At 43.2% G+C, this 26,217-nt stretch overlaps 1 protein-coding gene and 1 non-coding gene across 2 annotated transcripts; both read left to right on the plus strand.

The window, feature by feature from the left end:
- Positions 1–1,252: 1,252 nt before the first annotated feature.
- Positions 1,253–18,354, plus strand: LOC112207544 (neuroblastoma breakpoint family member 15-like). The gene is made up of 4 exons (XM_054663137.1): positions 1,253–2,592; positions 15,032–15,204; positions 15,919–15,983; positions 16,600–18,354. The coding sequence occupies exons 1-4, from the start codon at positions 2,498–2,500 to the stop codon at positions 16,633–16,635; spliced, it is 369 nt and encodes a 122-aa protein (XP_054519112.1). The 5' UTR covers positions 1,253–2,497; the 3' UTR covers positions 16,636–18,354.
- LOC112207547 (U1 spliceosomal RNA) lies at positions 2,711–2,874 on the plus strand. The gene has a single exon (XR_002941984.1). It is a non-coding gene; the product is annotated as a U1 spliceosomal RNA (small nuclear RNA).
- Positions 18,355–26,217: the final 7,863 nt, after the last annotated feature.

A 26,217-nucleotide genomic window follows, 5' to 3' on the forward strand; every position in this document is an offset into this window, starting at 1 on the left:
TGAGCTGCAGGCTTTCGAGCATTACCGCCTGAGCTCTGCCTCTTGTCAGATCAGCATGAGCATTAGCTGCTCGTCGGAGCTCGGACCCTATTGGGAACTGCTCATGTGAGTGATCCAGATTGCGCACTCCTTATGAGACTGTTACTGATGCCTGATGACCTGAGGTGGAACAGTTTCATCTGGAAACCATCCACCACCCCCTTCCATGGAAAAACTGTCTTCCATGAAACCAGTCCCTGGTGACAAAAAGGTTGAGGACAGCCAAAAAGGCTGCTTTAAATGATAACCTTCCCCAAAACTAAATTACCCCTGTAAAATGAATGAAAGGCCACCAAGTTAGAAGGATGAAAGGGGCCTGATTTCTACTAAGATGTATGCCTCGTTAAATAATTACCAGCCATTATTCCAGAAGTCACAAGATTGGGAGCTTCCCCAATTACTGCTGTGAAGAACATCACTATCGTAGAACCTAAGATTGGCCTCTTGAGATGTCTTTTCAGGCTTTGGCATTTCTGACTGCTGGATGGCACCATCTGGCCCAAAAATCAACCAGTTCCTTAGCCCCCACCCAGAAGCTGACTCCATGCAGGAGGGCCATTTTCCATGCCCCTGTGATTTCATCCCCAACAATCAGCACCGCGCAAGCCCTAGCCCCCTCCCCAACAAACTATCTTTGAAAAACCCCTTACCTCCAAGCCTTCAGTGAGATTGGTTTGAGTAATAACTCTGTCTCCCACATGTCGTGGCTGGCCTGTGTCAATGAAACTCTTTCCTGCAGTGCCATGGTCTCCATGAATTGAGTTTTTGTGTACATTGGTCAGGAAGAACCCATCAGGCGGTTACATCTGCAGGATGGTGCCAGTTCTTTCCACAAAGGCTGGTCAGATACCCAGAAAACATTTCTCCACTACTACCTGGACAATGTGTCTCCCTGTCAATCTCCAGGGAATGGGGCCTGGATCAAGTATTTAGTATTCAGCAGTTACTACACTGTCACCTAATCCCTCATTTTCAATATTTTGCCATGCCTTCCAGTGGCCTAACTGGCCACCATGCCACAGAATCTTTACTTTATGGTCTCCAAGGAGAACTCTCCACTCGATGTTTTGTGATTTGAGCAATGGAATAGAATCTGATACTGGTGGGCTGGGGGAGGTCCCTGGACACTGGTGGGATCTCGACCCCAGCCGTGGTGTCCAGGCTGTTGACACCATCGTGAGAACAAAGTCAAAGATGAGTCAGCAAATAGTGAAAGAAGAGCTTTATTGCAAAGCAAAAAGTACACACTCAAGAAAGGGGAGCTCGGGCATACCTGAGAGAGAATAATGGGTTCTGGGGTTTCATCTTGATGGGTTTCTTTAACCAAGAATTGGAATATTCACGAAAATTCCTGGGTAAAGGTGGAGATTTCTTGGAACTGTGGTGCCATTTTTACATCAAACACTGGTCTCAGAACTGTCATGGCACTGGCGGGTGTGTGATTTAGTATGTTAATGAGCATATAATGAGGGCCTAGGTAAAACCTCCATCAAATCCAGCACCACGTTGGGTCCACTCAGTCTTAGCCAGCTTGGTCCACACCCTGGTTTTTCAGCGTCTTAACAGCCCACAGCCTCAAGTCATGTAAATCTGCTGCCTAGAATTTGTTATCCTGTGACCACCCTGTAGTATTCCTGTCTGAAATCTACTTGTAAATATTCAAATGGTCTTTGACTTGGGCATTCCAACTTTGCTTACTTCACAGTGTTTCCTGCGTAATATATAAGAAAAGATGATCCAGACATTTGTTAAACATCTCAAATAAGATGTAGCCCAGGTATTTGTGTCAAATTTGGATTATTTTGGTTTCGTCTTTGCAGAATATAAAAAACTAACATGAGGTAAGCACTAAGGTGTGGAGATGGCTGTGCAAGAGATGACAAAGTCCAGCACCACACTTGAGAGTGTCCAATCACCTCTTCTGGGGCAGCATAGTTTTCTACAATACGGATTTTTGAAAAAAAACAACATAAAAAAAAACCCTACAAGATTCATGAAACTGGACAACTGTCTTTATAACATTACCAGTGATAAAACCAGTAAGGAAGGCTGGTTTGCAGTCATCTGAGCAGCCTCTTTACTTTCATAAATATGGTTTCTCTCTGATATTAAACGGCTTCCAATTGCAAGCGGAATGCTGCATCACAAGGATAAGGATGTGAAGAGAACCGGTTTCTTTTGTAATCCGAAACATTCTAGTCTGCGAATTAAAAGCCATTATTTGAAGAAGGATGCCCCGGCTCCATCTGGCCACCGAAAGGTTGCTCCTTAACACAGGCTAAGGACCAGCTTCTTTAGGAGAGAACAGACGCAGGGGCGGGAGGGAAAAAGGGAGAGGCAGACGTCACTTCCCCTTGGCGGCTCTGGCAGCAGATTGGTCGGTTGAGTGGCAGAAAGGCAGACGGGGACTGGGCAAGGCACTGTCGGTGACATCACGGACAGGGCGACTTCTATGTAGATGAGGCAGCGCAGAGGCTGCTGCTTCGCCACTTGCTGCTTCGTCACGAAGGAGTTCCCGTGCCCTGGGAGCGGGTTCAGGACCGCTGATCGGAAGTGAGAATCCCAGCTGTGTGTCAGGGCTGGAAAGGGCTCGGGAGTGCGCGGGGCAAGTGACCGTGTGTGTAAAGAGTGAGGCGTATGCGGCTGTGTCGGGGCAGAGGCAGAAGATGTCATACTTACCTGGCAGGGGAGATACCATGATCACGAAGGTGGTTTTCCCAGGGCGAGGCTTATCCATTGCACTCCGGATGTGCTGACCCCTGCGATTTCCCCAAATGTGGGAAACTCGACTGCATAATTTGTGGTAGTGGGGGACTGCGTTCGCGCTTTCCCCTGACTTTCTGTGGTTTCAAAAATAGACTGTACGCCAAGAATGATATCCTTTTTTTGTATTGGTTTGTGTCTTGGTTGGCGTCTTAGGTGTTAATCCTGCAGTGGAGGCCTGGGGAATAGGAAGTAACATGTCGCCTCCCCGCCATAGGAGAAAAAGCGAGCATCCGCCGTATCGGCTTTGTAACACAAATTAGCTATCGTGAAGGCCGCTCAGCTCTTCCCTTTCTACCCTGGCTGCTTTTTGCAGGGATTGGTCCGTGGTCTCCAGTCTCTTGGGTTCTCACCCTGTGTGAAAATCTTCGTGTTTTTCCCTACCCCCCAGTCACTTCTTACACAGCCTCTGCTTCCAAGCGCAGCCCCCACAGGAGTTTGTAGGATTTCTGTGCTAGCGGGGAATGTGTTCTCACCTCATAGAGCCAGGTAGAAACTACGCAGATGGGCGCTGTTCTCTGGGAAGAAAGCAGGGCCTTTGGGGCTCTCAGTGTCCCCGTTGGGTTGTAGACATAACACGCTTACTTTGCGTAGGGGAACGGCTCTGCCGGCCCCCAGGTGCCCTCGCGCATGTTCATGGAGGCCCGCAGGTCAGAACCGCAGTCTCACCTGTCTTGGCGGAAATGCCCTGCGATCCTCCCTGAGACAGAAGGCGGGAAGTTTTATGAGGAGCCGGTCCAGTTTCCCTACTATCTCCTGCCGTTTATATATCTAGTCTTTCTTCAGACTTTAAGCGACTGCTTCGTGTTTGATGTCTCACTCCCACATCCTACATCCACTGCCAGGCAACTTTCTAGATAGCACCCTGACCCATCCTTCCCACCCCCAAGAAGCCCTTTCCTATTTCTGGGGCCAGTGTCCTCCCCAGTCCCTCTTTCTTCAGGCCCTCGCTTATCACCTTCATGGACAGAAAATACTTAGCTCTCTCTCAACCTGAGGTTTACACCTGACACGCGTCAGTGCCCTGGCAAATTCCTTAATACCCCTTCTCAAATAGCACTGAAAATCATCTCTTTCTAACTCCCAGAACTATCTAATTGGTTTTGTCCCTGCACTACATGAATACTAGTATTCCACTACAGAGGAAAACCCCAGGCCTAGCGATGGCGGTTCTGGGCATTGTGCCAGCCTCTCCCAGGGTATGTTTTCTGACCTCACCTACTTTTGATCAACTGAGGTCAGGAGTTCAAGACCAGCCTGACCAACATGGCAAAACTCCGTCTCTACTAAAAATACATACACACGCACAATAATAATAATAATTATAATTATATATAATTATATATATAATTAATTGTATATAATTATATAATAATAATAATAATAATATTATTATTATTATTATTATTATTATTGCCAGGCGCAGTGGTGTGTGTCTGTAATCCCAACTACTCGGGAGGCTGAGGCAGGAGAATCACTTGAACCCGGGAGGTGGAGGTTACTGTGAGCCGAGATCGCGCCATTGCACCGCAGTCTGGGCAACAGAGTAAGACTCTGTCTCAAAAAAAGAAAAAAAATTAGTGCATCTGAGACATATTATTGGAGACAGTAGAATCCTGCGTCCAACAGGCACTTGGTGCAGATCTGAACCCATTGAGCTATTGGCTCATGTTCCCTATGTTCTATTAAGTATCATGAGCAGAAATTGAGCTCTTTGGCTTTTACCCACTGAGTATGGCTATAGGACAGGTCTGTCTCTCTCTCTCTCTCTCTCTTTCTCTTTCATTCTTTGCATCATTATTTTTTGCCATCAGTGTGGGTTTTTGGTTTTGAGGTTATGAAGTGAATTTCTGGGGACAATCTCTGTTGGGTCGTGTTGACAAGGATCCAGTCCCTGTTTGGTGATACATGACAGCTAATCTGGTCTGTGAGTCTTCTTTATTGTCTATTTATTGTCCTGAGAATAATGGTATTTCCTGATATTTGAGACTGCAGCAATGATAAGTTGTTCAGATCTTGTCTTTCCAATGTTTGGTAAAAATTTTATAGGCCCAATTGTTGTCAATATCTGCAAGAGTGGCATCTCTGTTACAAGAGTGATCTTACTACTCAATGTCCCCCCTCCCACCCAACTTCGTTTCCTAGGGGCTCTTGGCTTTAACGAATTTACTGTATCTAAAAGACATCTTAGTACAGGAAGAAAACTGAATCTGTAGCATGTAAGGAGCAGTTTTCTTTGATTGGTATATTCAGGTTTCTAACCAGCTGAAAAATTCAAATACATGCCCTTTAAGGATTAAGTTTAAACCACACTACAAAAAGAGAAAAGATTTATATGATCACATATAAGCAATGGAATCAGCTATATGAGTCCTTTTCACAATTTACAAATCAAATTTAATAATCTCCAGAACATTAAGGAAGTTCAGCCCTTAATGGAAATGAATGAAAAGAAATTATTCACCCACTGTTACATGCCCTGGAAAGAGAATGTCCTGCCAGACTCAAAAGAGTATCACAATATTACTGAGATTTTCAGCAATGAAGGCCCTCCAAGGATCTAATGATGTTCATCTTTTCAGTTTATTTCCTTCACTGATAAACATTGTTAATAGATACCATTGCCTCTGTTTTCACTTTAAGTGATGTTACTTAGCACAATTCGTTTCTTTAGAATGCACCCTAGTTTGGTGGAAGGAATTTTCCTGCTTTATAAATATAGGATATTTTCTCATGAAACAAATTGGCATACTCTTTCAGTGAAGTGAATAGACAAATTAGATCTCTACAATTGTAAAGAAGTCACTGCCCCAATTATCTTAGGAACAATAATAATCACTTATATAAAATTAAAATAAGAAAATTAAGCCAGGTATGGTGGCTCATAGCTACAGTCCCAGCACTTTAAGAGTTGGAGACCAGCCTGGGCAACACAGTGAAAACCCTGTCTCTACAAATTTTTTTTTTTTTTTTTTTTTTTTTTTTTTTTTTTTTTTTGAGACGGAGTCTCGCTCTGTCGCCCAGGCTGGAGTGCAGTGGCGCGATCTCGGCTCACTGCAAGCTCCGCCTCCCGGGTTCACGCCATTCTCCTGCCTCAGCCTCCCGAGTAGCTGGGACTACAGGCGCCCGCTACCACGCCCGGCTAATTTTTTGTATTTTTAGTAGAGACGGGGTTTCACCGTGTTAGCCAGGATGGTCTCGATCTCCTGACCTCGTCATCCGCCCGCCTCGGCCTCCCAAAGTGCTGGGATTACAGGCGTTGTCTCTACAAATTTTTAAGTATTAGCTAATTTTTCAAAGTTGGCCGGGCATGATAATGCATGACTGTAATCTCAGGCTGCAGGGAACTATGATTGTGCCACTGCCCTCCAGCCTGAGTGACAGAATGAGACTCCCAACTCAAAAAAAAAAAAAACGAAAGAAAATTAAGAATTTGTTGAAAATTGTTTTACTACAATGCTAGGCTGCATGTCTTGCACCTGTACTCCCAGCAACTCAACAGGCTGAGGTGGAAGGATTGCTTTAGGCCAGCGGTTGGAGACCAGCCTGGGGAACAGGGCAAGACATCATCTCTAAAAAAATACAAGGCAAGCTGAGCCAGGAGGATTGCCTGAGCCCAGAAGTTCCAAGTTGGTCAGCTATGATTGCCCCGCTGCACTCTAGCCTGGATAACAGAGCAAGACCCTGTGCCTTATTTTTTAATTTATGTTATTTTTTTACTACTTATGCTTATTTATCTATTTATTTATTTTTGAGACAGAGTCTTGCTCTGTAGCCCAGGCTAGAGTGCAGTGGTGCCATCTCAGCTCACTGCAAGCTCTGCCTCCCACGTTGAAGCTATTTCCCTGCCTCAGCCTCCAGAGTAGCTGGGATTACAGGCACACGCCACCACGCCCAGCTAATTTTTATATTTTTAGTAGAGACAGGGTTTCATCATGTTTGCCAGGCTAGTCTCAGACTCCTGACCTCAAGTGATGCAGCTGTCTCGGCCTCCCAAAGTGCTGGGATTACAGGTGTGAGCCAACTCGCCCAGGCTCCTTATGCTTGAAATGTGAGGTTTCATTAGGGAAAAATTTTCTTGTTGAATTTCTAACATGAAAAAATAATAGATTTAGCTGTAGATTAAATTAATGGTCCTGGTAGTTTGGTACAATAAAATAAATGAAATGAAATTGATAGCAGAGAGGAATCTTTGATGCTTTTGAACAATTTAAATAATGTAATATTTATTATATAAAGACATGAAAAAGTTCATTACATTATTATTTTATTTATTTATTTATTTATTTATGTATTTTGAGATGTAGTCTCACTCTGTCACCTAAGCTAGAGTGCAGTGGTGCAATCTCGGCTCACTGCAACCTCTGCTTCCCGGGTTCAAGCAATTCTCCTGTCTCAGCCTCCTGAGTAGCTGGGATTACAGGCACACACCACCACACCTGGCTGATTTTTGTATTTTTAGTAGACACGGGGTTTCACCATGTTGGTCAGGCTGTCTTGAACTCCTGACCTTATGATCCTCCTGCTATGGCTTCCCAAAGTGCTGGGGTTACAGGCATGAGCCACTGCACCTGGCCCATTATATTATTTTTTAAAAATCAGTGTGACTCTTTTGACAAATTAGAATGGTTTAATAATCTTGGTTAGGCTGGGCATGGTGGCTCATGCCTGTAGTCCCAGCACTTTGGGAGCCCGAGGTCAGGAGTTTGAGACCAGCCTGGCCAACATGGTGAAACCCTATCTCTACTAAAAATACAAAAATTAGCCGGGCATGGTGGGGGGCTACTGTAATCCCAGCTTCTCAGAAGGCTGAGGCAGGAGAATTGCTTGAACTCAGGAGGCAGAGGTCGCAGTGAGCCAAGATCATGCCATTGCACTCCAGCCTGGGGGGGCAACAGAGTGAGACTCTGTCTCAAAAAACTAATAAATAAATAAAAATAAAGTATAAAAAATTAAAATTATGTGTTCAAATACATTAAATATATGGCAATGAAAAGGAGGCCTAGCATGACTGTCTGCATTTTGCTCCTAACCCTTCCTACCCTGTGGTGACATCTTCCAGGCTAACTGCTTTTTCTTATTTCTGCACATAGGCCAAGCTATCTATGGGAGGGATTTAGCTTACAGTTTAACTTTAAAGCACAGATGATAATAATCCCTTCCCCAAACTAACTCCTGAGAAGATAGAGAGGTTGTATACACAAGTAACAGTGTTATGCTGAAGATTTATAAGAGCAGTGTGACCTGACAAAGGATGAAGGATTTTCACCATCCCCTTGGGCTCCCACTGCAGCCCATGTCTGTCATTGTCAGACCTCTTCACCTCAACCGCCTCCTTCTTCCTCCCTTCCCTAACGTACAAGGAGCCTGAAAATCGTATTAATTTAAGATGGTTCTTTAGGATATTAGTTCACCATCTGTTCAGTTTGGTGGCTCTCTGGAATAAAGTCACCTTCCCTGCCCCTACACCTCAACCCTCGACTTACTGGCTGTCATGCAGCAAGCGGTGAGTGCAGTAAGCGGAGATCACAGCACTGCACTCCAGTCTGGGTGACCCTGTCTCAACAAAAAAAAAAAAAAAAAGAGAGAGAGAGAGAGAAATTTGGTTTTCGAACCAGACAAATTAAATAGGAGACTGAATTCCAATGAGACCTAGAAATGTCTAAATTTCTAAAATTTCTAAAAGAACTGAGAAAATTGCCTCCATTGAGGAAGTAAGCTGAAGGAGGTAAACTGCCATGTTTTCTGATTTGAGAAATATTGAGGAGACTTTGTCTCTTTCACCTCCAACTGCTCCTTCTCCTCCTGCCCCTGCACCTGCATAGTCTTTCTTACCTGAGCCTTCCTGTCCTGCCTTGCCTCTTCTTCCATCACCATCACCTAAAGAAAGTCCTCAGGGATCTGGTCCCTTCCCTGAAACTTCTGTTCTGACAGCCCCTTTCAAGGTAAAACCCAAACCCACAGGAAGAGGGGAGCCTACCGTTGTGTATACCACTTCACCAAAACGTGAATTAAGAATATTATAAAGGACTTCCCTGATCTAAACTTAAATACATTTCACTCTTGTGTTTCTAAAGCAGGCTCCAAGATCCTGTAGGCTTTGGCAGAAAATTTGACTTAACTGTTGAAAGCTTTGAGCCCAAATATTCTGATCTTTATCAATTAATTCACATGCTGGTGAAGAAGGGAAGGCCACTAACTGGTTGCAAAAGGTAAATTGGAAGGATTTTCAAAAAGGGACTGAAGCAGAACATGAAAGGCTCACATTTTCACCAAATATCTCCAAGTTGCCATTCCCCAGGTCCTTCCTAAAAATATAGATTGGAGGATAATTCAGCATTGTACTAAAAAGCCACACAAATCTGTCTTTGCTTAACTAAAATGGTTTGAGAGCCAGGTGTGGTAGTTCATGCCTGTAATCCCAGCACTTTGGGAGGCTGAGGCGGGTGAATCACTTGAGATCAGGAGTTCGAGACCAGCCTGCCAACATGGTGAAACCCTGTCTCCACTAAAAATACAAAAATTAGCCAGGTGGCTACTCAGGAGGCTGAAGCAAAAGAATTGCTTGAACCCAGGAAGTGGAGGTTGCAGTGAGCTGAGATCCTGCCACTGCAATACAGCCTGGGAGACAGAGCGAGACTCTGTCTCACAAAGAAAAAAATAAAAAGAAAAAAGAAAAATAGAAAAAAACCCAGCAGGGTAGTAGAAATATAATGCACACAAGAATGATAATCATGAAGACAATCTGATTCTAGAAGAGTAAGGGAACCTATTCCATTAGAGAGCCAACTGAAAACATCAAATCCCAGTTCACACCCCAGGGTGTGGGGTCACGTGCCTGTAGTCCCAGCTACTCGGGAGGATTAGTAAGGAGGTTTGCTTGAATTCATGAGGTCAAGGCAGGAGTAAACCCTGATCATGCCACTGCACTCCAGCCTGGGTGACAGTGAGACCTTGTCTCAAAAACAAACAAACAAACAAACAAACAAACAAACAAAAACCCACAAAACCAGACAACAACAAATTGCCACCTCACTCTGAAATGACAATGGCAAACATCACTTTGCTATTGGCAAATTAAAAGAAAAACACTCCCTCTTGCTATCAACCTGGCCTCTTGCTCTAACATGTCTGACCCATGGTTTAAAATGCCCAAAAGCTGATGTACTCAAATTATAATACACTTACCTGTTCTGCACCAGCATTTATTTTTGTCTGGAGGAGATCACCATCCATGGTCCTGTAAATGTCTAACAGCATGGAATGATGAAGGGCAGTGTCTTTTAGGATATTGGTTATATCTATATATATGGCTCTGAAGAAACCCAACATTGGGTGAGTTCCCTCAAACTTTTCACTAGGCATGACCGCTGCTCTACTTTAGATAGAGATTCTGTGGGGCAAAACCTGAGAATTATCTGCCTGGCTATCAAGAAGATAGCTCCTTGCATTTTTGAGGGGAGAACACTTTTGCTTCAAGGGAGTGTTTCCTCCCAGGATTAGAAATCTTTCTGTAACCTCAGGAAACATTGCTGATGAAAACCAGGCATGGTGTGCTGCACAAGTTGTAGTAATAAGGCAGAAGTTAAAAGGAAAAGACAAGCTTTCCTGTACTTGGCTGACTCCAAGACCTGCCATACATAGAGCCCTAGCAGATCCTCGGTAACACGATCTGAAAAGTCAGAGCCCCGAAGTATGAGTTCCGGAGACTCTCTCAACACAGTCAGCCCCTAGCAAAGATAAGAGGAAAAAACAACAAATGCCTTTACTACCTTCTCTTTCCCCCTTTCCATTTCGAATTATTCAAGTTTTGTTAAGTTCCTGATTTCCCTTCAGTGCAGCTGCAAGGTCACCAGCTATACTTGCATTGCAAGACCTGTGACAGTTTGATTAGCTGCCTTTGTTCTGCTTCTATAAGCCCTCTTGCCCGCCCCCGAGTTTCATGCCATCAAATTCCCGCCACGCCATTCAAACTAGCCAACCCGCTTTCAGAAGTATCTATAAAGTCAAGCCCTGTCTTTGTTCGGGGCTCAGCCTTTGGATTTTAATCTGCTGGGCCTCAGTGCAGTCAATAAATCCTCCTGTTCCACCCATTGGTCTCTCTGTTCTCCTGATTCCCACAACAGTAGTAGGGGACTGCGTTCGCACTTTCCCCTGGTCTTTCATGGTATGAATAATGGACAGCATTTTTTTTTCGCCTATAGTCGCAGGCTCGGTCTCAGTGATTGTATGCTGTGGTCAGCTGTTTTTGTTTTTGTGAGACCTTGTTTTCTTGTTTACTGTCCTGGGACAGATGTCTGTAGTCACTTGTTTCCTCGGGAGGCAAATTTCAGTGTCTGTGGGGGAGGTCTCCCATGTTAGCTGTGGTGGTACTTGGCAGGCAGAGCTCAGGGATCTAGGCTTCCGTGCTTTGTAGATTGCTCAATGGTCCCCAAGGCCTAGTGGCTTTTAACACCACTTGAAAACCTTAGTGTTTTTCCAGTGTCCCCAGAGTCACCTCTTACACAGCCTCTTTTTTTGTTTGTTTGACTTATTCTCTGAGAGACAGTCTCACTGTATCTGGTGGCATCTTGGTTGAATCGATCCTCCCACCTCAGCCTCTGGAGTAGCAGAGGCACGAGTCACCACAGCCGGCTAATTTCTGTTCTTGTTTTTGTTGTTGTGGTGGTTGTCTTGTTTTTTTAAGAGTTGAAGTGTCTCCATGTTGCCCAGGCGACGTGCTCCCGGCGACGGAGGCCGCCTGCCTGGGGGCGGGCTGGAGCCACGTCCCAGGGCTGGGGGCGCTGTGGGCGCTGTGGGTGCCGCACCCACCACTGCCCGGCACCGGAGGCCAAGAGAGCGTTCCCGACGGGCTCCGCGGATGCCCCGCCGCATCCTGCTGCCCATCCTGCCCGGGTTGTCGCGGGCCGGGGGCACGACAAGAGGCCGGGGCCTGCCCGGATGCAGCGGCCTGCAGGGCGCAGCTGTCCCTCCACCAGCCGGGGTCCCCTCGCTCAGCCCATGAGACAAATAAATGAATAAATAAATAAATAAATAAATAAAAGATGGAGTCTTGCTCTGTCGCCCAGGGTGGAGTGCAGTGGTGCGATCTCGGCTCACTTCAACCTCTGCCTCCTAGGTTCAGGTGATTCTCCTGCCTCAGCCTCCTGAGTAACTGGGATTACAGGTGCATGCCACCACACACCGGCTAATAGGTGACCAGTGACTGGACTCACAGCTGCAAGGACATGGATCGGTGGGAAGCGGCATGGAGGCGCGAGGAGGAGGTGGGCATGGGGGTGCAGGGAGGCCAGCAATATAAGAGGAAGATAATGCACAATTATGCTAGTGAGACTCTCTTTTCCAATAATGTTTGCACTTCTCAATACTACATTTAAAAAGGAAATAGTAGCACTTGAACAGTTAAGTAAGAAGATGAACAAAATTGAACAGAGGAAAAATAACTGTCTGAAGACATGTTGAAAATACATTTAAAGACAGTCTGTCTGAGATAGGAGCTGAGCTGGCCAATCCATCTTTTAAATAATTGAACATCATTCAGGTGTCAAGTATTTGACCTGGAGACTGGAAGGGGAGGAGAGAGTCCAAAAAAAAGTCAAAATATAAAGAAAAAAAATTAAAGAACTTGTCCCACAAATCAGGCAACCAAGGTCTAAACTTATACCCTCTGCCTGGGTAAATTGTTGTTGCTTCTTTCTGTGACTCTTAAAAGATGTATCATATACCTCATTTAATGACTTTGATTTATTCATGAAAACTCTATCCCCATGGGAAAAGCTGTTAAATGAAAAAAGATTTCTTTTAAGTAGAAAAATTATGAAAGGATTCCTTCCAACCCTCCATACCCAAAATATCTCAAATGAATTATATAGCTATCAATTATCTATATATATCAAAATATACCAATTAAAAATATCAGTTAAACCGTACATCAATTGAATTATGAAAGCAAGCTTATTTAAGTAGCAAAGAATAATGTGAAGGTTAGTAAGTATAGCTTATACTTAAAATACAATGAATTGAAAGCTCATGGCACTTCATAGAGTAGGAAGAAGAAACTTAATAGAAAGTGGTAGTTGGGAGAGAAGGACTGCAAGGGAGTTATTTGGAAAATGCATTTTTTATTTCTGCATCATTTTATTCACAAATTATTCTTAATCTTTTGTGAATTTGTGGATTTCTTGAACTCAAACCAGACTTAAAAATACAGTTATAGCACAGAAAAAAATCTTTAATGGCAAAATAAAAGCTAAGCAAGAGAGCCTTTGAAAACACATGAAAATAGCACACACATTAAAAAAAAGAAAGAATAAAGAGATGTACAAGCGACACCTCCTCAACCTTCTCACTTGGTGTACATACGCACAGTAAATTATTTTGGGCTCAGCCAAGCATGGGAGCAATTCAAATAGATTCATTTGATATTCTCTGATTAGAAACTCTTGTGGAGTAAGTTAGTGAGTGTATCTTTGCCTAAAACAGTCATGTCAAAATATAGCTTCCTATAGCATATTTATTTAGTATCATTTTGGTGAAAAAGTGGTTATACAGAATAGAAAAGAGTTGTCCAAAACTAAGTGGTTGACCTTTCCAGAGCCATTACCTGCAGAATTGTTATGTAAGTCTGTTCCATACTCATAAAGGAATACTCAGCTGACCCAACTGATATTCTCGTGTTTTTTCCTTCAAGGGCTAGTAGAAGTCTATATGTTGTGGTGGAAAACAACCTCAGCCCTATAGTCCAACATTTGCCTAACAAAACTTGTCCTGTGATTTACAAAACTAGAACCTCACTGGTAAGTCACATTCCTAGAGTCTCCCCCATCCCTAACCCCAGTCACGGAAAATAAATCAAATCATTGTCACTCTTTCTTAACAAAGAGCGTACATTTAAAACTTGAGTAAAATTACAGGTACCGTCTGGGGCCTTCAAGGGGGAACTTGAAGTCTCAATACCGCAGTTGTCCAATCAGAGGATCCAAGATGAATATACTCAAGGACTTCATGCTTGGCATCCTCTGGAGACAGTACATAACCACCAGCTTGGTTTAACCGGAGATTCATTTGGGTTAGGAGAAATTATGTAGGCAATGTACTTAGTCAATGGAGGCCTTATGCCTGAAGACTTACAAGAATCTGAATTCGTATGTTACTTTTCCTTTAATGGAGTGGAATTCCAAATGAAAATAATCAAACAGCATGTGCATAAACATTAGATATCATACCCACATTTACAAAGCCTTTATAGATATGCAAGTGTTACTGCGTCTGTCCCTAGCTTCTGTACAGAATTTAATGGGTAGCTGTTACTATTTTATTGTTGTATAAAAATGAGGAAACTGATAAGTTGTCTAAAGGTGCACAATCAAAACACATCAAAGCCATTGTGAAATACAGGTCCCCGGATTTCAAAAACAGATCTTCTGCTTATAAATTCAGTCTTTTTCATACTGCCATAAACTCCAGAATGGGAAAACAAAGTTACTATCAGAAAAGCTGCTTTTAGCTGGGCGTGGTGGCTCATGCCTGTAATCGCAGCACATTGGGAGGCCAAGACAGGCGGATCACTTGAGGTGGGGAGTTCGAGACCAGCCTGGCCAACATGGTGATCTCCACTAAAAATACAAAAATTAGCTGGGCATGGTGGCAGACACCTGTAATTCCAGCTACTTGGGAGGCTGAGGCAGTAGAATCGCTTGAGCTGGGGAGGCCGAGATGGCTTAGTGATCCAAGATGGCGCCACTGCACTCCAGCCTGGGTGACAGAGTGAGACTCCATCTCAAAAGAAAAAAGAAAGCTTATTTTTCCCCTAATCACCATAATATTCACTATGAAGTGAACATTTTATGGAAAATTATTGAGCACAGTCTTTTCATGATCACTGTATGCTGTGTTTCCTGAGGGCACTAACTCAGAGTGTCCTGTTACTCCCTCATCAGTGTGTCACCTGGACAATTCACCGAGCTCGTTCTCTCTCTCTCTCTCTCTCTCTCTCTGTGTGTGTGTGTGTGTGTGTGTGTGTGTGTGTGTGTGTGTCTGTCTTTCTCTTTCATTCTTTTCCATTTGGCCCTGTTCTGTCCCAACATGAAGGCAATAATTTGTTACCTCATTAATGGATCTATCCTTTTACTTTCTTAACCACTTCCTTATGCTACCCATGAAACCTAGTTGGGGCTCTGTTGTGTCTGATTTCCCCTGGCTTATTCCTTACTTTTTCCTCCTTTTCCAGGCTCAGCAGGGAGCTGCTGGAGGTAGTAGAGCCTGAAGTCTTGCAGGACTCACTGGATAGATGTTATTCAACTCCTTCCAGTTGTCTTGAACAGCCTGACTCCTGCCAGCCCTATGGAAGTTCCTTTTATGCATTGGAGGAAAAACATGTTGGCTTTTCTCTTGACGTGGGAGGTGAGTACCTTTCTATGAAGGTGATAAGGATCCACTGAGTCTTCCATATAAAGATCATATTCCTGCTCCAAGTGGCCATTACTGAGCTGAGAGATGTCATTGCTGCAGTGAGGACCTATAGGCACATGTAGGTTGAATGAAACTCTAGTTCTAACTGGAAGCCCAGACATGGGATGGGTCAGTGAGCATGGCTCTCTTCCTAGTCTCAGGCCATGCCTGTGGCACTCTGATTCTACTCTCATGACATTGGACCTGGGCAGATGTGACAAATTCCGAGAACTATGATTTTGACTCAAGGGTTTGTAGATTTCCTTTTTCACTCTAATTTCAGTGTCTAAAGTCCTCACAACCATGAACAATCTGAGTATCTGATGAGACAGGGCTAAATATTGCAGTTTTTCTCCTAGAAATCATTTGAGGGTATTTGCTTTAAATTGATTGGAAAAATATGGCATAACTGTTTGCACAAACTTGGGACAAATGATATTGGGATAACGATCTACTAGAATAGGGACATTTTACCCACAGTTTCTGGGAGAAAAACCGAGGAATTTCTATCATGACCAGCCTTCAGGCCTCCTGAAATATATCTCTCACAGTCTCCTATTCTTATGCTGAGGAGCCTGAGGTCCCTGTGTGAGGATTAGACAGTGGATTGTTATGTGTGTAGGGGAATCAGCTTAATGTGTCTGTCCATGTCTGAATTTATTGCAGAAATTGAAAAGAAGGGGAAGGGGAAGAAAAGAAGGGGAAGAAGATCAAAACCCACCATGCCCCAGGTAACTTTCAGCAATTGCGGATGCTTAATTCTGTGTTAACACCTGGAGGCAAGAGATTCAGGGAAACCAGAGTGTGTTTGATTTCATGTTTTCAACGAAGGCTGAATGACTCCTACTGTCATTGCTGTTGGTTTTCATTGCAGTAGATGTTTAGGTTTCCATTTCTTCCTCCCCTTATCATTTACTAACGTACCATAGGATGACCATACCTCAAAAGCTGTACTCTCATGGCCACTGCATCGAATTTTGAGCATATTTTATGGAAAACTATTGCGCTCACTCTTTTCATGATCGCAGTTTGCTGTGTGTCATGAGGGCACTAACTCAGAGTGTCCTTTTACTCCCTTACTAGTACGTCACCTGGCCAATTCACTAGCTCACTTTCTCTCTGTCTCTGTCTCTGTCTCTCTCTCTCTCTGTCTTTCTCTTTCATTGTTTTCTACCTGGCCCTGTTCTATCCCAACATAAAGGCAATAATTTTTTTTTTTTTTACCTCATTAATGGATCTATCCTTTTTCTTTTCTAACCACTTCCTTATGTTACTTCTGCAATCTAGTGGGGCTCTGTGGTGTCTGATTTTCCCTGGCTGCTTCTTTAGTTTTGTCTCCTTTTCCAGGCTCAGCGGTGTGCTGATGGAAGTGGAAGAGCCTGAAGTCTTACAGGACTCACTGGATAGATGTTATTCGACTCCGTCAATGTACTTTGAACTACCTGACTCATTCCAGCACTACAGAAGTGTGTTTTACTCATTTGAGGAACAGCACATCAGCTTTGCCCTTGACGTGGACAATCGGTTTTTTACTTTGATGGTGACAAGTCTCCACCTGGTCTTCCAGATGGGAGTCATAGTCCCACAATAAGCAGCCCTTACTAAGCCGAGAGATGTCATTCCTGCAGGCAGGACCTATAGGCACGTGAAGATTTGAATGAAACTATAGTTCCATTTGGAAGCCCAGACATAGGATGGGTCAGTGGGCATGGCTCTATTCCTATTCTCAGACCATGCCAGTGGCAACCTGTGCTCAGTCTGAAGACAATGGACCCAAGTTAGGTGTGACACGTTCACATAACTGTGCAGCACATGCCGGGAGTGATCAGTCAGACATTTTAATTTGAACCACGTATCTCTGGGTAGCTACAAAGTTCCTCAGGGATTTCATTTTGCAGGCATGTCTCTGAGCTTCTATACCTGCTCAAGATCAGTGTCATCTTTGTGTTTAGCTCATCCAAAGGTGTTACCCTGGTTTCAATGAACCTAACCTCATTCTTTGTATCTTCAGTGTTGAATTGTTTTAGCTGATCCATCTGTAACACAGGAGGGATCCTTGGCTGAGGATTGTATTTCAGAACCACCAACTGCTCTTGACAATTGTTAACCCGCTAGGCTCCTTTGGTTAGAGAAGCCACAGTCCTTCAGCCTCCAATTGGTGTCAGTACTTAGGAAGACCACAGCTAGATGGACAAACAGCATTGGGAGGCCTTAGCCCTGCTCCTCTCGATTCCATCCTGTAGAGAACAGGAGTCAGGAGCCGCTGGCAGGAGACAGCATGTCACCCAGGACTCTGCCGGTGCAGAATATGAACAATGCCATGTTCTTGCAGAAAACGCTTAGCCTGAGTTTCATAGGAGGTAATCACCAGACAACTGCAGAATGTAGAACACGGAGCAGGACAACTGACCTGTCTCCTTCACATAGTCCACGTCACCACGAATCACACAACAAAAAGGAGAAGAGATATTTTGGGCTCAAAAAAAGTAAAAAGATAATGTAGCTGCATTTCTTTAGTTATTTTGAACCCCAAATATTTCCTCATCTTTTTGTTGTTGTCATTGATGGTGGTGACATGGACTTGTTTATAGAGGACAGGTCAGCTGTCTGGCTCAATGATCTACATTCTGAAGTTGTCTGAAAATGTCTTCATGATTAAATTCAGCCTAAACGTTTTGCCGGGAACACGGCAGAGACAATGCTGTGAGTTTCCAACCTCAGCCCATCTGCGGGCAGAGAAGGTCTAGTTCGTCCATCACCATTATGATATCAGGACTGGTTACTTGGTTATGGAGGGGTCTAGGAGACCTGTCCCTTTTAGAGACACCTTACTTATAATGAAGTATTTGGGAGGGCGGTTTTCAAAAGTAGAAATGTCCTGTATTCCGATGATCATCCTGTAAACATTTTATCATTTATTAATCATCCCTGCCTGTGTCTATTATTATATTCATATCTCTACGCTGGAAACTTTCTGCCTCAATGTTTGCTGTGCCTTTGTTTTTGCTAGTGTGTGTTGTTGAAAAAAAAACATTCTCTGCCTGAGTTTTAATTTTTCTCCAAAGTTATTTTAATCTATACAATTAAAAGCTTTTGCCTATCCCTCTGGACTGTTGGATTGTTTTTTACATTCAGTGTTATAATCTTTTGTTATGCTGATTGGTTTTGGTGGGTACTGATGTGAATTAATAAAAACATTTCCATTTCCCTGTTTATTTTCTAATCTCTTCCACCTTGTAGGCTATGTTTACCGTATGTAGCAGAATGCATTTACTCCATTTCTTGGTTCTAGATATTTATATTCTTTGTGAGAGTGTGTGTGTGTGTGTCTGTGTGTGCCTCTGGCATTTAGGAAGGGTTGTGTAGCTCATGTTTGATATTGATTAAAAATGTTTCATAGTTTTCCCCCCTTTGAACTAGACACACTTCTAATATTTGGTTTATACATTTTAAATTATGACTTTCAACGTCAGATATTTCCATATGACAGTCAGTTACATGATGTGTTTTCTTTTTCCTACCTCCTTTACCTGCCACTTCTCATAATGGTATTTGAACCTAAACATATACCAGTGACATTCTGTGGTTGTCATCTTGCCCACACTTTGGGTTTTGGTTTAGATCCACAATTAAATATATTAATGCTCATGAGCTGTTCAAAAGTGAATGTCACAGTCATCACTTGCTGAGTGGTGATACTCATCCTTAACAGAGTCCTCATGAGGGAATCAGGTCTCGCTGAGTTTAGCATGTTTAATAATCTTCCTCGTGGTCTTGATACATGGATCGCATTACTGGATATAAGGTGTTTGCCCAAAATGATTTTTCTTGCATTTTTAGGAGCTATTGTCTTCCTTGCGGGACATACATGGTGTATGTTCTCGTTGTGGGATTCTATTTTGTTCTACCAGGACCTATAATTTCTGCCAGTTACTTCATTTGTTCTCTTCACCATGAGTCTCCAGAGGATGCTTCCTTTGTCCATGCCTCCCCATCTCCCAGCAATTCTGCGTTTCCAAGACTGGCACCTCTGGTCCTGTGCATGGTGAAGCCCCTTCCTTTCAATTCCCCAGTAGCCAGTGCTCTAATCCACCAGGTCTCAGGCATGATCTGTGTTTCTCCACATGCTCTTTCTGAGGATAGTTTTACCTGTGTTCTCTCATGAACAGGCCCTCCCTGCTGTCCTGGCCTCGATTTGCATAGTGTTTCCTGCTCCCTCTGCCCTTGTGTGGCTCCCAGACCAAGTGAAAGAAAATCACCTGAGGGCCACAGTGTTCCCTAGCCCTGGCGTTTAGGGGCAGGGTTATGGGTGGGATTTTTGACTCTCTAAGTTAACCCCTAGGGCTTTGAAGTGTCTGTTGAGAAATTCAGCTGTTATCATCCTAGGTGGACTTGCTCTCTCCTGTCCTCCTACTTCAAATGCAGAACTTCAATCGTGTACAAAAGAAGACTGAGTCATATAATAGAACACACCCTTATTCATTGGCTGGCTTCACCAATCATCTCATGGCTGAACTTTGAAAAATACAATCTTAGCCACATACCTATGAAATGTATGTGTGTGTGTATACATATGTGAATTTGTTTCTGAGATTATGGAGGCTGAAATTCCCAAGATGGAAGGAAAGCTGGATACCCAGGAAAGCATTTGTTTCCCATTAGGCCTCTTAATTCTCTCCTGACCTTTGATTGATTGCATGAGCCCCACCCCCGTTAAGGGGGGCAATCTGCTTCACTTAGTCTGCCCATCCCGATGTTAATCATATGTGAAACACTCTCTGGAACACAACTAGAATCACATTTGGCCGAATGTCCCGGCACCCCGGTGCTCAGTCACAGTGACACGTGCAAGTAACTATCACACTTGCCCTTTGTCACATTTGTCATTTCCCCTGTTTTTCTCCCAATCTGCAGCTTATATTTGTTCTCTTAATACTGTCTCGTGTTGAGCAAAAACTTTTAATTTTTATAAAGTTGAATTTATCAATGTTTTCTTTAATGGTTTGTGTTTCTTGATAACAAAGAACACTTTGCCTAACTGTGTCGTGAAGATGTTGTCTTATATTTTCTGCTATACTTTTTCTACTTTTATAGTTTATATTTAGTTGCATAATCCATTTTGAGTTAGTTTTTGGTCAGTACTGAGGTTCAGGTGAATCTTTTTCCTTTGGGGATATGCATGTCCAGTTGTTTCTACACAATTTGTTGACAAGAGAATGCCTTCTCCACTGAATCATATTTGGACCTTTGTCAATCCATTGGGTGGTTGAGACTGGTCTGAGGGCTGTCCTGGTGTTTGGACAGAGAGACAGGGCATGAAGTAGGGTGGTTCTTATGGGAAAAATTAAGGAAGGCACATTTTTCTATGAGGCCTAGGAAGCCCCAAGCACAATTGGGGTACCTTCTACCAGCATGTTGTAGCACATTCATCTCTGCTGTCTCTACCTCTCCTGTTGCAAAAGCTTGGGTGTGCATAGACACTGAGGTTGAGTGGTGTCTTTGGGCACTTTTGAGCATTGACCCCAAAGCTCCAGCATCAAATCTTAGAATATCAAGCAGCCGGGTGGATCACCTGAGGTCAGGAGTTCACGAACAGCCTGACTAGCATGGTGAAGCCCTGTCTCTACTAAACACAAAAAATTTAGCTGGGCATGGTGGTGCATGCCTGTAATCTGAGCTACTTGGGAGGCGGAGACAGGAGAATCGCTTGAGTACCTGGGAGGCAGAGGTTGCAGTGAGCTGAGATCACACAATTGCACTCCAGACTGGGCAACGAGAGTGAAACTCCATTCCCCCAAAAACAAATAAATAAAAATAAAAGAATATCAAGCAGTCAAAGAAGCAGGAAAACATGACACATACTGAAGAATCTAATAATTTGGTTGAAATTGACACACATGTTGGAAATAGAAGAAAAGGACATTACAGCAATTAGTATAATTGTATTTTAATTAAATGGAGAGGTTGAAGATTTTTTAAATATCAAATTCTGTACATAAAAACTATGATTTACAGTGTGAAATGGAAGAAGGCACTGGATTAAATATTGCAGAAGAGAAGATTATTGAACTAGAAGGAATAGAAGTTGAAACTAACATAAATGAAACACACATTAACAAATGACTTGAAAACATATAAAGACCATCAGCATAAAAACTTTAAACACCCTAGTATAGGGCTAAATGGAATCCCCGAAGGGCAGGTAGTGGAGAAGAGAGACAAAGATATTTAAAACATACTGGATGAAAGATTTAGAAGCTCCATGGAAACCATAAACTTCAAATATTACAGAAATATGATTATCCTAAGAACAAGAAACATGCAGAAAACTTCACCAAGGAACACCTTAATCAAATCCATCAAAACCAGTGATAAAAAGGAAATCCTAAAAGTAATAAAAGGGAAAAGAACATGTTACATACAGAGCACTAAATATAAGGATGGCATAAGATTTCTCATAGGAAACTTTACAAACAAGAAGTTTGCAATAAAGTACTTAAAAAAAGAAAAACTGTCACCTACAATTCTACACCTGGCCAAATGATCTTTCAAAAATAAACATGAGAAAAAATATTTTTGAACAGAAAACAAAATGATCTCAATTTGCAGATGGTGTGATCCTATGTATAGAAAATCCCAAATAATACATACAAAGGCAAACACACATACATGCACACAGACACCAGACACACACACACACACACACACACACACACACACTATCAGAGTTAATAAGTGAATTCAGCAAACTTTCAGCAAACAATCCATTGTGATGGCAATGAACTATCTGAGAAGAAAACTGACGCAATGATTTCATTTATCATAGCACCTGTAAGGATAATATGCCTGGGAATAAATTTGTTCAAGAAGGTGCAGTACTTGTACACAGACAACTACAGAACATTGCTCGAGGAGACTAAGGAAGGCCTAAATCAATGGACAGACATCTTGTGTCCATGGGTTGGAAGTCGTAACATGGTTAAGATAAAAATACAACTCAAAGCAATCCACAGACTCAATACAATCCTATCAAAAAGTGGCTTTTTTTACAGGAATGCCTGAGAAGAACTTCATGTTCCTAAAAAATAGCAAGTGTCCCCCCAAAACAAAAGCAATCTTGAAATGCAAGAAGGAACGTTCTCTATTCCAAAGGTCTTTAACTGCTCTCAGCAATACTTGGTAATCTTCAATATATAGGCTTTCACACCTTTTTTTTTTCTTCTTTTGTTTCTAGACACGATCTCACTCTTTCACTCAGGCTGGAGTACAGTGGCAAGATCACAGCTCACTGCAGCATGGAATTCTCAGGCCGATGACATCCTAGGGCCTCATCCACTGAGTACCTGGGACTACAGGCTCACACCACCACAGCCGGATAATTTTTCTGATTTTCAGTAGAGATGAGGTCTCACTATGTTGCCTAAGCTAGTTTCAAGCTTCTGAGCTCAAGCGACCCTCCTGCCACGGCCTTCCTAAGCGCTAGGATTTGAAGCTGAGCCTGGCTGGCTTTCACATCTTTGCTATGTAGTTTATATTTCTTGGTGTTATTGTAAATGTTTATGAAAGGAATCTTTTAAAAATTTTGTATTAAAATTATATATTTAAGGAATTACATATATTATATATATTTAAGGAATACAACCTGAGCACTATATATACATATACACATACACATACACATACATACACATACACATACATATACATATACATATACATATACATATATGTATACTATACATAATGAACTAATGCCTACTAGGTGAGGGGCTGCCTTGTGAGCAAACCCAAAGTCCTTGGCTCACAAAGCCTTGTCTAGAAAGATGGAGGGATCAGCAAGGTGGGCACACAGCAGGTTCTGTCTTTGGTGCGGGCACCTGCCCACTCGGGTCTCTGGCAATCCTGACCAGGCTTCACGATGGGTGAGGTGAGCTAGGAATGGGAAAGTGGATGATCTCAGATCCAGAGACTGCAGTTGTCACCTGGGGACCTGGCATGTGCGTGGAGGAGTCTCCCACTGATTTGGCCCTGGGTCAATGCCCAAACATGCACAAGGACAGGACTGTTGGCCTCAATGTTTTAGGAGCCCCCAGTCTTCTAAAGAGGGTTTGTGGTGGGGAAGAATGTTCAACAAAACAGAAGAGTTATGGGTACTCTAGCTTGGCAACAGAGAATACTTCCTTGTGCTACTAAATGACAATATTTGACAATTATGGATGACACAATTGAGCAACAGCTTTCACTGTTTAACAAGCAGGGTCTCTGGAACACTAGGTTAGTGCTGTCGGAAGTTGACTGAAAAGTCGGTGGTTTGAGCCCATCCAGTCGCATTAATGTTTCTAGCTGATGTGACCTTCCCTCTGAAGAGTCTCTTCCTTGGACCAAATATATCTTCAAGCTTCTCCTCTTCTTGTCTCTTGTCTATTTTCCACGGTGCCTCTTTGTTGCTTGAGGCAAAAAAAGTTCATTATTAATCCACACCCAGCAAACATCTACCCTTACTTATCCCGGTTTTTAGGGTTTTGAGTTTGTTTGTTTTCTCAGCTTCTCATATTTGGAATACTGGGAATTCCTAAAGTGGAGAACAACAGAACCTGAATCACACCTATGGTGAAGCCACAGGCCCTGGGTGAAAAACCTCATCTGCTCGCGTTTAAAGATAAACACATTAATTTTCTGTGCTTCCATTTCTATCTGTCTAATGGGCTAAATCAGAACACTTAATTTGTCCAATGTTTAAATGAGCAGTGCAGGAAAAGCGTGGAGCCAATGCCTGTCACGTAGCAATTGGTCAACACGCATGAGCTCCTATCAGCGTCACGGCCTCCAGCATTTCCATCAGGCTTTGATCTTTGAAACGTCCTTCCTGATATGAATGGGTCATTCTTCAAACATTCTCTAACCGATGGCCATGACATTGTTCCAATGTGTATTATTACAAATACAACTGCAGAGACCAGACTGACACATGTATCTGTCATGCATCGCTTGTCTATTTCTCCGTAGATACCTGGAGATGGAATTGTCAGACCAAAGTATTTATACATTTCTGATTTTGCTAATTTCTATCCAAATTACTATGAAAAGAAGCTGTAACAAGTCATACTTGTAATACTTTATGAGAATTCTTTTTTTCTCCATCTTCTGGCCAAAACTGGGAAGTACTTGCCTACCATTTCCTCTGAACTCACTTTTGCCAACATTTCTGTAGTCACACAGTGGGATCACATTGCATGCATGACATCAAACTCAAATCCTTAATTGAAAAGAGGGGTTCACATGACTGTATAAAAATTTATATTCAAAATACAAAAATGCAAACATATATGTGTATACAAATACATATATACACACATACATATATGGGAAAGGAATTTTTTTATTTGGATACTTTATCAAAGTTATATAGACTGGAAAATTTGTTTAGTAAAACAGCAGTCCCCTTGTGTACTCCCAGAGTTTCATCACGTAGAAGCAAGTATTTAGTTATTTATCTCCTTATGTCTAAATAGATATTATTCCTTTTTGATTTTCAAGTGTAGGCACTATCTCTCCTTCACATACTTGCTCATCACCACCGCCCCCAAACATGCCTCTCACTACCTTACCCTCTAACATGTTTGTGTCCTAGTTTGAGGGCCAACTACTACATTATTATAACTTGTATATGTTATTCAGAGTTCAGTCACACTGGATATACATAGCAGGAAATGAAAGGCCAGTATCTTCAGGGACCCTCTCTCAAGTGGATAAGCTTCAGAGATTTTTGTAATCTTTGGTCACCCTCTCCATCTTTTTCCTATTCCGGGTAAGTACTGGATCTGATGGGCCCAGCTCAGGTCAGGCACTCTCTCCTTGAGCAGGGGAGAGCAGGACATCTTCATGTGTAGTACCAAGAAGACACTGTCCAAAGAGGGACAGGTAGTTCTAAGACAGAAAAGTCAATCTGGGGTATGGGTAGGCAAAATGAGGACACACAAAAAAACCATGTCTGTTCTGTGAGGGGAGCATGCAGTAGAGGGTGGATTCAGAGTGGGAGGGGAGAGTTTTGAGAGATATGGGCCATGGATAGCCCTCTGTGGGCTGGAGCCACGCAAGGCTGTTGGGGTCTCTCAGGGGCAGGGAGCTGAGGAGAATCTGCCTTCCCCAACCTGGGAGACTGGTGAGGGGACTGTCCTGGTCACCAGACAGAAATGGGGTCTGGGCCAGGGCAGTTCTGGTGGGAAAGAAAGAACAGGACATCTTCTCCTTAGGTAAGGTTCTGAGTTCAGGTCTTGGTAGGGAGGGAGGTTACCTTGGGCATTGGCCACTGAAGATGGTTGGCCAGATAAGCACACTGAAATCTATGTTCTATAAACTTGCAGTTCTAGGAAAAGAATGACTGCAGTAAAGGGTCTTTAGGAAGAGGAGGTGGAAGACCTGATTTGGGTTGGGGGCTCCAAGAAGAATGTCTGCCTTGCTGTGCAGAAGTCTTCTGCATAACCTCCCTGGTCCCCTTGCTCAGTCTCCCGGCCAGACCCCCAGAGTCCCTGCCCTGTGCGCCCTGGAAGTACACAGTGAGTTCAGCCAAGGCATCTCCAGCCGGGACTCATCCCTGGGCATTTCTGTGGCCTGGGGTGCCCTGGCCTTCTCCAGGCCCTGTCTTGCAGGCAATCGTCCTGCAAGGGAATGGGAGAAGGAGGCTACTTGACAGTTGACTCTGAGTGGCTCCACAAGTTCCTGACTTAGCTCCTAGTCACTTGCAAACCTATATACCCCCCTCTCATCCCCCAAATGATGAAAAGAAACTTTGCCAGGACTCATGCCAGACAAATAGAACAGAACCGTTCCATAGAGCCAAGGTCTTAGGACATCAATAAGAGATGGAAACCACCTGCTAGAAGGTGCCACAGTGGGAAGCTTGTTGGAAGGGAGCAGTCACTGAACTGTCAGGGTGAATCCTGGCTCCTGGCCCTCACACGCCCT

Source organism: Pan troglodytes, chromosome 1, assembly GCF_028858775.2.
Source record: "Pan troglodytes isolate AG18354 chromosome 1, NHGRI_mPanTro3-v2.0_pri, whole genome shotgun sequence".
Lineage (NCBI taxonomy): Eukaryota > Metazoa > Chordata > Mammalia > Primates > Hominidae > Pan > Pan troglodytes.